Genomic DNA, 12,486 nt, shown 5'->3' with positions numbered 1-12,486 from the left:
GCGTAATTAGCTTCTTCTTTGTTTTTTTACTATCGAGTGAATAATTAACCCAAATAAAGTAATAGACTGAACAATATTGGAAACTTTGTAATAAGATTTGGTTCTACACTGTTTAATATTTATGTGACAAAAAATGTGATGTGCCCATATATGGACATATCACTATCATATTTGGGCATATCACTACCTTATTTGGGCACATCACACTTTTTTTGTCATACTACAGGTAGTTTAATAGTATAGACAGAGCTTTACTGTAACCATTGTTGCTCCCTGCTAGAACCCTTCATCAGTAAATAAATCAGAATTTCTATTCCCTGTAATTGTATTAGAAAAACCAAACTTTGGGGAAAACCAAACTTTCTTTGGAAAAGCCAAATAATTTACGTGGATAAGGTGGCTAGCATTTCTTTCCTTGTTTGTTAGCTTTCCTCGCTCTTAATTTGTACCTACTGTATGAATATTAAGCTCCTACTACTGATATCACATTAACTTAAGTGTATGTTCACTCTAAATCAACCAAAAAAAGGGAAAATATTGAATTTTTATTTTGTAATTTTTTTTAGTAGTTTCTTCTCTCCATTTGTGTGTCACATATTACACTCTATATTTATGATTTTGAAATTAATTAAATTGAGTATTACCATTTTTTATTAAACCTCATGAAAACAAATTATATTTTGTATGTTACATCAAGGAGGTCGTCAACCTGGTTATATAATTGTGCTATCAAATAGAACTCAGTTTCATCACATTTAAATCAAAATACAAAAAATTCCTAATTACTGTAGTCCAGTAAAGATAAGTCAAAAATAGGGTGAACCTAGAACAAATTGCAACAGAATTTTTGTTTGTTTTGTCTGGTAAATATGGTTCAAATGAATACCATATCCAAAGTTTACCAAAATCGGACATCGGGAAGTGAATTAATTAGCATAAATTCAAAATGGCCGCCATTTGCTATTTTGAAGCCTCATATCTCTCTAACAGTTGGATTTAGACCACCTAAGTGCATTACGAGTAGATATAAATGTGATATTAAACATTCTAATTAGCATATTTAAATTCCCATATGACGTACCTATGACGTCATATGGTAGTTGTGACGTCATATATTATGTTATAACTGTTTAAATGACATTATACTATGCGAACAATTTAGGAACTGCAAGAAAACATGTTTCTTGACATTCTCCTTGTTGAAATGAACATTATTTCCAAAGTTTACTAAAATCGGACGTCAGGAAGTGGGTTAATTAGCATACATTAAAAATGGCCGCTATTTATCATACTATTTTGAAGCTCCATATCTCCTTAACGCTTGGTTTTAGACCACCCAAGTTCATTACGAGTAGATATAAATGTAATATTAAACTTTCCAATTAGCATATTTAAATTGCCATATGACGTAAATATGAGGTAGTTGTGACGTCATATATTATGTTATAACTGCTTAAATTGCATTATCCCATGCTAAAAAATGTAGAAACTGCAGGAACACAATTTTCTAACAATGAAATGAACATGATATCCTAAGTTCACCAAAATCAGACTTCAAGAAGGGGGTCAATTAGCATCAATTCAAAATGGCTGCTATTTACTATACCATTTTGAAGCCCTGTATCTCCTTAGCGGTTGGGTTTAGCAAATGGCGGCCATTTTGAATTTATGCTAATTAACCCACTTCCCGATGTCCGATTTTGGTAAATTTTGGATATGATGTTCATGTTCACCATATCAACCAAATAAAAAAAAAAAAAAATTCTGTTGCAATTTGTTCTAGGTTCAACCATATTTTTACTGGACTAAATATCTATTATACAAACCAACTTAATATTACACCCAAAATTTTGACCTATTTGAAACACCTCTTTTACCCTTATTTATTTGTTTGTCTTGTCTTCGTCCATATTGTGTCTCTTGCGTAGTGTATGTACCGTCTGTAACCTCCGTTTGTCTCTGTCTATGATCATTGATCCAAATTTTTTTTATAACAACTTTTTTTCTGAGTTTATTCGAGTTTCTCCAGATACAAGGCATTTTACTTTTAATTTGATTCATATTTTGTCAATATACTTTGAATTTTTCTTTGTGTAAATAAAATGAATGAATGAAATAAAGTAAATCATAATTTGCCATTTTGGAATAAACTTTGTGAATTTGTTTTTATTAGAACGATAGCTACGACGCAGTTTGAGGCGTCAGACGCACGCGCTGCATTCCCATGTTTTGATGAACCAGGATTCAAAGCCACATTCAAGTTAAACATGGTCCGAGAGCCGCAATACCATACGTTATTCAACATGCCTCTAGTTAACACAACTTCTTCTAGCGACAACTTAGAGATGGATGTTTTTGAAAAATCGTTCGAAATGAGCACATACTTAGTTGCGTTTGTCGTTTCAGAATTTGAAAATAAAACCTCAACTATACGAGATGGTTTAAAGGTAGGTTCAAAATTAAATATAATTTATGTATAAAATTCTTCAGTGTTCTAATCTATTAAAGTAACATTTGTTTTTCTGTTTCTTTGTTTTGATTGGTTGAGAGTCTATACAGTATTATCAATAAATCTTATTTAAAATTATGAATTTCTATGAAATAAAAAAAACATACATATAGTACAAATAGTACAAATAGTACAAATAGTACAAGTAGTACAAGTAGTACAAGTAGTACAAGTAGCACAAGTAGCACATGTAGCACATGTAGCACATGTAGCACATGTAGCACATGTAGCACATGTAGCACATGTAGCACATGTAGCACATATAGCACATGGTACAAATAGCACATATAGCACATATAGTACATAGTACATATAGTACATATAGTACATATAGTACATAGTACTAACATATAGTACATAGTACATATAGTACATATAGTACATATAGTACATAGTACATATAGTACATATAGTACATAGTACATAGTACATATAGTACATAGTACATATAGTACAAATAGTACAAATAGTACATATAGTACATATAGTACATATAGTACATATAGCACATATAGTACATATAGTACATATAGTACATATAGTACATATAGTACATAGTACATATAGTACATAGTACATATAGTACATATAGTACATATAGTACATAGTACATATAGTAAATATAGTACATAGTACATAGTACATAGTACTGTACATATAGTACATATAGTACATATAGTACAAATAGTACATATAGCACATATAGCACATATAGCACATATAATACATATAGCACATATAGTACATATAGTACATATAGTACATAGTACATATAGTACATATAGTACATATAGTACATATTGTACATATAGTACATAGTACATATAGTACATAGTACATATAGTACATAGTACATATAGTACACATAGTACACATAGTACATATAGTACATATAGCACATATAGTACATATAGTACATATAGCACATATAGTACATATAGTACATATAGTACATATAGTACATATAATACATATAGCACATATAGCACATATAATACATATAGCACATATAGCACATATAGCACATATAGTACATATAATACATATAGCACATATAGCACATATAGCACATAGCACATATAGTACATATATAATGAAACATCAAATGTAAATTCAGCTTTGATTTTTATTAATGAAATTCAAGAGCATTCTTCTTTTTTTTCGTCCTCTGAATGTATTTTGTAACATACAATCTGTGCTGTTGCTGTAATATATGCGTCTTTATAATAATTCAACCGTTATAAAAACTACATGTCTATCAATCAGCCGCTACTTTTAACCAAAAATGAACTTTATATAACCTACAATGTACTACTCTGTATAAGAACAGCTACTGTACTAAAATTTAACTTATGTACAACCCTAGATATGCTTTATAGTACACATAACATGCATATTATTAAAATGAATCCCTGAATTTTTAAATATACAATGCAAAAGATTAGTTAATAGTTAATAATTGATACTTTAAGTTTATTTTTGTTTTATTTCAAAACCCAAACCAACAGCAAAAAAAGAATTGTCAATAAACAGGAGGGGTAACATACAAATACATTGAACATATACCTATATAATAAACATAATGTAGCATTTGATTTATTTAATAAAAGTGATTTACTTGGTTGTGCCCCTTGGTTGAATGAACATTAACATTCAAAATATGGAATTTAAAGTTACATAATATTATTTCTGTCTTTTATTACAATATTAGCATAAAATTGTGTAAGTTGGCTAGTTGCCAGGACATAAGGTTATTTATTCCAATTTGCTGTCAAAGATGTACAAAGACGGAAACACAGTGACTCACACTTTATGAATCTGAAATTTTAAAAGCCGGGTCTCTGACCCCTTGTTCATGCTTCAGGTTGTTTTAAATGACCATGACAATCAAATCAATCTGTGGAATGAAATCTAAAATACAATGTTGTGTATTATATATTATTATTATTATATATATTCTAATTTCACTTCATTTCATCCTCAAATATGAATTTATTTCATAGTATAGAATATAAAAATATTTAAAACATTTGGTAAAAAAAATATTAACATATTTAAGAACACTATATGTAAGGTGTTTTATTTGTTTACTGAATACTGAATACTGAAATGCTTTATTTGTCCATCATCATCATAAAATAACAACAGAAATTCTTCTTGAAGATTGACAATTATTAGTAAAATAATGAATAGATATACAATAAAATATATTATATACACACACATAATTGCACAAAAAAATATAAGTTATGAAACACGGTGTAAAAATGACAAGGTATTAAAATTGAATAGGATTCAGGAGATTAAAATTTAATATATAAATTAATTTATTTAATTTATAAAATATATAAAACACTTTAACATTAAAATATAAAAAACATCATAATAATAATACAGATAAAAAGATCACAATTTATGCTTCATTTAAAAGTCTGATGGTTTGCACTGATGAAGGGCTAGTGTTGTCTGAAAGCTCTGCTAATTTTTCTGGCTGTTTTACTTTATCGTTTTGATTTAGCTTTTTTCTTTTTTTTGTATCTCCATTGAGATGCAGCCACTGATACCCACAGCATTGTCATTTTTTCAGTAATTTGCCTTTGAATTTATATATTATTATTTGTAAAAATATCTGTATTTATTATTGCTATGGTATAGGAACAGATTGAAGACATTTCTAAAAATAAGCCTCAACCATCCATCCGATCAATTCCCTTTTTAAAAATCCCAACAATGTTAACAGTATATAAAAAAAATGTGAAACATATAGATTCAGAGATGTATGAAGATTGTTTTACAAGAAAATCATAAATGTTAATATAATGTTATTTAAAACTTCATGGCACTAGAGTATGTACATTAGAGTATGTTGTAGTGGCTTCTAGAAGTCAATTGACTCTTAAAAAGGAAAGCACAGATTGTGCAATAACAATATATATATATATATATTATATTATATTATGTTTCTTAGATGCGATACCTAAGTATATTTTAATTGCGGAGAAAACTATGCTCAAATATTTCTTATTTATTTGTCTGCTTAGAAAAAAATAATATAATTTTTGCAGATTGGCGTTCATGCTCCCGGTAGACAAATCGATGAAATGGATTTGGCTTTTGAAGTTCTAAACAAAACAATACAATTTTATGAAGACTATTTCGGCTTTGCTTATCCATTACCAAAACAAGGTATGTATTCACTCCATATATGGACATGATGATGTCATATCACTACCATTTTTGGGAATATCACAATTTTTTTGTCAAACTAGTTTGATAGTGTAGACAGAGCTAAAGAGTAGATGTTGAATTGTTATTCAGTATACGACCTACATCATGTTCAATGGCAGAATACAATGATGTCATTCGTTTCACCATAACATATTATGATAAGTGATTTTTGTTAGCGGTGCTGTGGCCCCAAGCATGTCTCTACTTACATAATTCAACATCATGTTAAATCACATTACATGAGAACTATGCCATGGAGGTGCCTTGTTGTGTTTACCTATATAAAGTCTTTTTATGAATGTTGATAGTTACAGTGTTTGCCTTCAGAACATTTCGGTGTTTATTGTCACAACAAAGTACATAATAAAAAAATGTTCTTAATAAAACTACAAGAACAAACAAAAACATAAAATTACATAACAGAATTTTTTTAATGAAAATGAATGTTATTTCAAAGGGAGGGGGAAATATTCCATGACCCCTTTACCATTTCTCTGCCCCCCCCCCCTCCCCTTTTTGGATGATGGATAATGCTCCCAATGATCCATAAACAACAATACAACATGACTGTTTAATTATTTCAAGATATGGTAGCTATTCCTGATTTTGCGGCTGGGGCAATGGAGAACTGGGGACTGATAACATACAGACAAGTTGATGTGTTGTATAAAGAACATGTCACTACACTTCAGCAGCAGCAAAGGATCTCAATTGTCGTCACACATGAGTTAGCTCATCAGGTTGGTTCACATCAGAATTATGCTTGTACTGTGTTGTTATGTTTGATCCATGACATGTGCTGAGTTGCCCTGTACACTGGGGTCAAGTAAAATTAATTCCACATGAGACTGGTGCTATAAAGTGACAGAGTCAAGACTTGAACCCAAGACCCTGGGATTGGTAATCAAACTTGTTAACCACCTTGATATTAGTATCACTTTTACACATTCAGAGACCAAACAACTTTTAAATGTGACATGATGACCACTCAATTCTGTTTTTCTTTAACATTAACTTTCAGTGGTTTGGAAATTTAGTGACGATGAAATGGTGGAATGATCTCTGGTTAAATGAAGGATTTGCAAGCTATGTTGAGTATGTTGGAACTGACAATTGGAACAAAGACTGGCACATGGTTTGTAAAGTCATCATTCTAGGTTCAATCATACCTGACAAGTCAACAATGTTTTGGGAAAACTCTAAGCACCTGTTCAGACTATGAAACTAGGAAATATTTTTTTTTATAAAATTGCCAAGGATAACCATAGGAGAATTCATTCATTATCCTTATTAAAGGTGGCAATACTGTAGTGTAAACCACTTGCTATGCAATTTACTAACACGAATATGAATTTGGCAGTTTTTTCATTTATCATAAACAGATATCCCTCAAATTTTAGAATTTCATTAGTTACTTGGATTTTGAACTTTTGTTAAATTAATTCTATAGAGAAGTTATAATTGTGAAAGAAGGTTTTAGCAGTCTTTAAAAGCTATCTGTCTCTATATGCATTATTTATCATGATAAGTGATGTGTTTATTTTGAGCATTTTCTGTCTTTATAATTGCAGATGGACCAGTTTATTTTGTATGCAACTCATACAGCGATGGCCATGGACTGCTTACAGAGCTCTCATCCAATATCGGTGAATGTACAGGAACCCAGTCAAATTGCTGCTGTCTTTGATGCTATTTCATATGATAAGGTAATTAGTGTTACTACTGAAAAACAGGCTTAGTGTGAGCGCTTACTTAAACCTCAAAGTATAATGAGGCTTAGTGTGAGTGCTTACTTAAACCTCAAAGTTTGAGGCTTAGTGTGAGTGCTTACTTAAACCTCAAAGTATGAGGCTTAGTGTGAGTGCTTACTTAAACCTCAAAGTATAATGAGGCTTAGTGTGAGTGCTTACTTAAACCTCAAAGTTTGAGGCTTAGTGTGAGTGCTTACTTAAACCTCAAAGTATAATGAGGCTTAGTGTGAGCACTTACTTAAACCTCAAAGTATAATGAGGCTTAGTGTGAGTGCTTACTTAAACCTCAAAGTTTGAGGCTTAGTGTGAGTGCTTACTTAAACCTCAAAGTATAATGAGGCTTAGTGTGAGCGCTTACTTAAACCTCAAAGTATAATGAGGCTTAGTGTGAGTGCTTAGGCGTCATCTACAAATTATTTCAGACCACAGAGACGCGTCTGAAAACTTGCAACCCATCAGACGCGTCTGTCCAATGCTGAACCTCATTAACGATCTATTATGAATATTCATGAGCTACCCAATCGCGGCGAAGACGCGTCTGTGTGATTAAAACCCGTCTTCGCTGTTTAGTAGGTAAAACAATAGAAAACGCGTCTGAGTGATTAAAACCCGTCTGTATTGCTTGTATGGTGAAACAACATTGGTATCATTTCACAGAACCAACAAATCTGAGACTAGGCCTAGGTTATCCTAATTTGGACGGAAATTCGCCGATGAGACGACATCGGGCCTGTGGACCTCAGCTCAGGCAGAAAGAAAGAAAGTCTAGGCTAGCCTAGTTTCGGCGGCCTATACTAGGCCTAGGCCTAGGTTGCCTATAAATTATTTAACGCTCCTACCTTGGGTTAGCGAATTAAAAAAACAACGACGCCTAGGCTAGGATATGAAAAATAAATATATATTCCATATTAAGATTTAACATAGGCCTTTTAAAATGATTACGACATGTGTAAAGAAAAAGGCTCGACCAGAATTTGGAGGGGAAAAACATGTGAGCAGTTTAGAGCTAGCTAGAGAGAGAGTATTATGTTTCATGTCATGTGACACAAAATCCAGGTACACGATCTTAATTACTGTTTTATCGTCGTCAGACGGCAGCCGCCAGAGTATCGCGTTTCATGCCATGTGACAAAAAAAACTAGGTCTGTATTTATTACTGTCTTCTGTCGGCAGTCTTTTTGAGCGGCCGACTGAAAACGTTCTGATACTATATTTAGAATGAATTGTGTACGATCTTTTTTTCTCGGCATCATTCTGGATGGACTGGACATTCGCTATAATATGTTTATTAGTTGGCCTGTTTGTTGAGGTTCACCTGTGTTGGATCGCATGTCTCTACGTTTACATCGTGGGAAATTTATATTTATATTCGCCGTTGATTAGGTAAACACGCACGAAGGAAACGATCACGATTAAAAAATATTATATGTTTACAACTTAGTCCTCCGCCAGTTAAATTTAACACATTAATTTCACACCTTCTTACTTCACTAAGAACATCGTAGGGTTGTTTATTTAGGTTACGAACTCCCTACGAAGTTCAGAACGTAGCTCATTGAAAGTTGTTTATTGAGGTTACGAAGCCAAACAATGGAACCTTCGAAGCCAACAACGTAGCCTACGAAGCTACTTCGTAGGTAAAGTTGCAGTATTTTCTTTCTGTACTGTAGGTCAATAGTTTGAGTGATTCCATGTTCCAAAAGTTAACTTTAACGTTTTTGCATGTGGTAAATTCACTCTTTAGCACAAGAAAAATAAAATCGCAAACATAAAAGGTCGCGAATAAATAGGAACGAAAATGTGCGCTTTACAGTATACTCTGTCGGCGGTTAAAGGGTATACCTGTACTGATTAGTTTGTCTTACTGCCGGTTGTAAATAATAATTTAATATCACGCTCTCAATGAATTCACTTGTATGTAGCGCGTTTAACACCAGTACACAGTACTGTATAACAATGTGCAGTCAGCCGTATATAGGGGCGGGGCCATAGTCGAACATGCATATTGGCGTCTAGACGCAGCCAAATCAGACGGGTTTTGAGACGCGTTTTTGGGTAAACAATAGAAAACGCGTCTGGACGCTGATTTGTGGTCTGAAATAATTTGTAGATGACGCCTTACTTAAACCTCAAAGTATGAGGCTTAGTGTGAGTGCTTACTTAAACCTCAAAGTATGAGGCTTAGTGTGAGTGCTTACTTAAACCTCAAAGTATGAGGCTTAGTGTGAGTGCTTACTTAAACCTCAAAGTATGAGGCTTAGTGTGAGTGCTTACTTAAACCTCAAAGTATGAGGCTTAGTGTGAGTGCTTACTTAAACTTCAAAGTAATAAGGTTTAGTGTGAGTGCTTATTTAAACTTTTAAGTAATGAGGCTTAGTGTGAGTGCTTACTTAAATTTCCAAGTCATGAGGCTCAGTATGATTGAAGAAAGAAATGTTGTATATTAAAGTAAAGATGAATAATGTGATAATAAACATGCACATCTTCCAATCCCACAGTCCAGGGTTCAAATCCTGTATGAGTCAGTACTAAAATACTTTGTTATATGTATATATATATAAATATATTTTTATTATGACATGTATATTTACACGCAATTTGATTCTTAGCCACGAGTTGTAATTATGGTTGATTTTTGATATTTGAATAAAAGTGAAATATAATTTGCTAGATAGATTCAGAAATTTGTTTAAAGTAATGTATAAATCAATGGTGATGTAGATACTGAAAATAATACACTACAACATATTACATCTTAGATACAGTATCAAAAAGTAATAATGGCTTATTATTTTTTGAGGTTGCAATATAAAATATTGCTGATGACAGCATGAAAGCCTAAGCTGCCATATGGCTTTATTGCTATTTATGATAATAATAAGTAGAGTGAACGGTGATATCCTTGATAGGACAATCATCTACTACAACTATTTTGATACGGTTTGGTTTGTGTACCTGCTTCTAACCCAATTAATAACTGATTTTGAGTCAATTATTAATGTATTCATTTGATGTTCAATAGATGACTAAATATGTTATTTGATTCACAGAATTAAAATAACTGAAATGTACTTAAATAAAGTAAAATGAATAAGACATGCACAGTTTCTTTTTGGAAAAGATAAATAAAATAAACATAAAAACATAATATAAGCAAAAATGTTATACTGTATTAAACCATAATACTTACATTGCTTTGAATGACACCATGATGTAGTTGAAACCTCATTACTTTTTTATCGTTATTTTTCTTTATTATTATATTATATTTATTATTTATAAACAGGTGTACTTTAATTGATAATTGTTTCTTTTTTTTTTATGTAGGGTGCCTGTATAATTAGAATGTTACAGGCATACCTGGGCAAAGAGAAGTTTCTAACCGGACTTAAACAATATCTAAACAATCATGCTTATGGCAATGCTGATAGTGATGACTTATGGAAAGCGTTATCAAACCAGGTACAGTACTAAATATTGATAAGAAGTAAGTTGTCTCTACAATTCATCATTGGTGTGTACAGAGTGGCACCCCAACACCACCTCCTGCCTATACCACCACCCCCTGCGCCCATCCCGCTATGATAATGATTTGAGACTATAAATACTATTTGTTACCACAAACTTATTATTGGCTTTTACAGCAGGATATGTAAAATTCACATAAATTTAAAAAAAATTAATATTATAAAATTACACTTTTCCCTGATTATACACACACCCATATGATAATGGTATAGTGTAGGTTTAATTACGAACTTGTATTAAAATAGGAGTATATATTGTTGTTGTACTTGTTTGGATTAAAGTATTATGGTATAAAATAAAAGCAACAGACTTGTTTTAATTAGTTTGCCTAACAGCTGTTGATACTCACGCTAATTCCTATGAGATTCACTAAATTATTAAAAATGAAAGGTCATTCATCATTTTGATAGTCACTAGCTTGATATTATATGGTTTACAAACAATATGATCAGTTAAATATTGAAAATACATATTTAAATATTGAAAATACATATTTAAATAAAGGTAATGAAATTTCTTTTTATAGAATTTCTCTTTAATTTTATTTATTTTGATGTATATTTTATAAATAAAAGAACTGTTGTTTTGCTTTTTATCTTCTGTTAAATTATACACTCAAGACAAAAAGTATTTTATGTCAATATTTGTTATACACTGTTTATTACCGAGTATAGTGGCAGTGTTTCAACTTGGCAAACATTTAGGGGGTGGAATACAGTAATACTGGAATTGGATGAATTTACCAAAGTCGTTGATTTTAACCTAAATTAGTGCAAGACAGGATTATTCTCTAGCATGATATTATGGTCATATATATACACTACTGTATTTGTTACAATTTTGCGCAAGAAATAATAATGTGAATAGATTTCAGAGACAGTTTTAATCAATTCTTTTATTTTATATATTTATTGATTATATTATTATTAATATTATCATTATTCCTTACTGTTAATGTTACATTATTCATAAACTATTGTGATGATAAAATATTGTTGTGTGGGGTTTTTAATGAGGTGAATACAGAATGTTTGTGTTTTTCAAAATTTAAAATTTCAAAATTCACAATAATTTTTATTTACAGTATTATTACCTTTTTAAATGTCAGTGTGTCACAACTGAGATATTTTTATTTAAAAGGTTGACATTTTTATTTTTGAAAGGTCAGAGGTGAAAACTAATGCTGTTCTTCTGTGCATGCTGTCTTCAGAGTCAAAATATTTTCTATCCAATGGTGTAACCACTTCTTTCATTTGTGACTGATATTTAATAATTTGACTTTTGCTTTTGTTTTAATTTTGTAATAATTTCTGTCTTGCAGGATGATGGAGGTGAAGTGAAGAAAATGATGGATACGTGGACGATACAACAAGGTTACCCAGTGGTTAACATGTCACGAGACAACGAGAAGAACATAACCGTTTCACAAAAACAATTTTTATTAAAGGATGGCTATACACCTGGGAAAAA

General features: G+C 31.4%; 1 protein-coding gene across 1 annotated transcript in view; it reads left to right on the top strand.

The window, feature by feature from the left end:
* LOC140039997 (glutamyl aminopeptidase-like) overlaps positions 1-12,486 on the top strand; it is a 30,194-nt gene that overhangs the window by 2,468 nt on the left and 15,240 nt on the right. The window contains exons 2-8 of the mRNA XM_072085605.1: positions 2,174-2,447; positions 5,575-5,695; positions 6,323-6,477; positions 6,759-6,872; positions 7,309-7,443; positions 10,816-10,950; positions 12,338-12,486. Coding sequence (XP_071941706.1) covers positions 2,174-2,447; positions 5,575-5,695; positions 6,323-6,477; positions 6,759-6,872; positions 7,309-7,443; positions 10,816-10,950; positions 12,338-12,486 — 1,083 coding nt within the window. The remainder of the gene's footprint in view (positions 1-2,173; positions 2,448-5,574; positions 5,696-6,322; positions 6,478-6,758; positions 6,873-7,308; positions 7,444-10,815; positions 10,951-12,337) is intronic.

This window comes from Antedon mediterranea, chromosome 2 (genome assembly GCF_964355755.1).
Source record: "Antedon mediterranea chromosome 2, ecAntMedi1.1, whole genome shotgun sequence".
Lineage (NCBI taxonomy): Eukaryota > Metazoa > Echinodermata > Crinoidea > Comatulida > Antedonidae > Antedon > Antedon mediterranea.
This window is presented reverse-complemented; position numbering and strand designations above follow the sequence as displayed.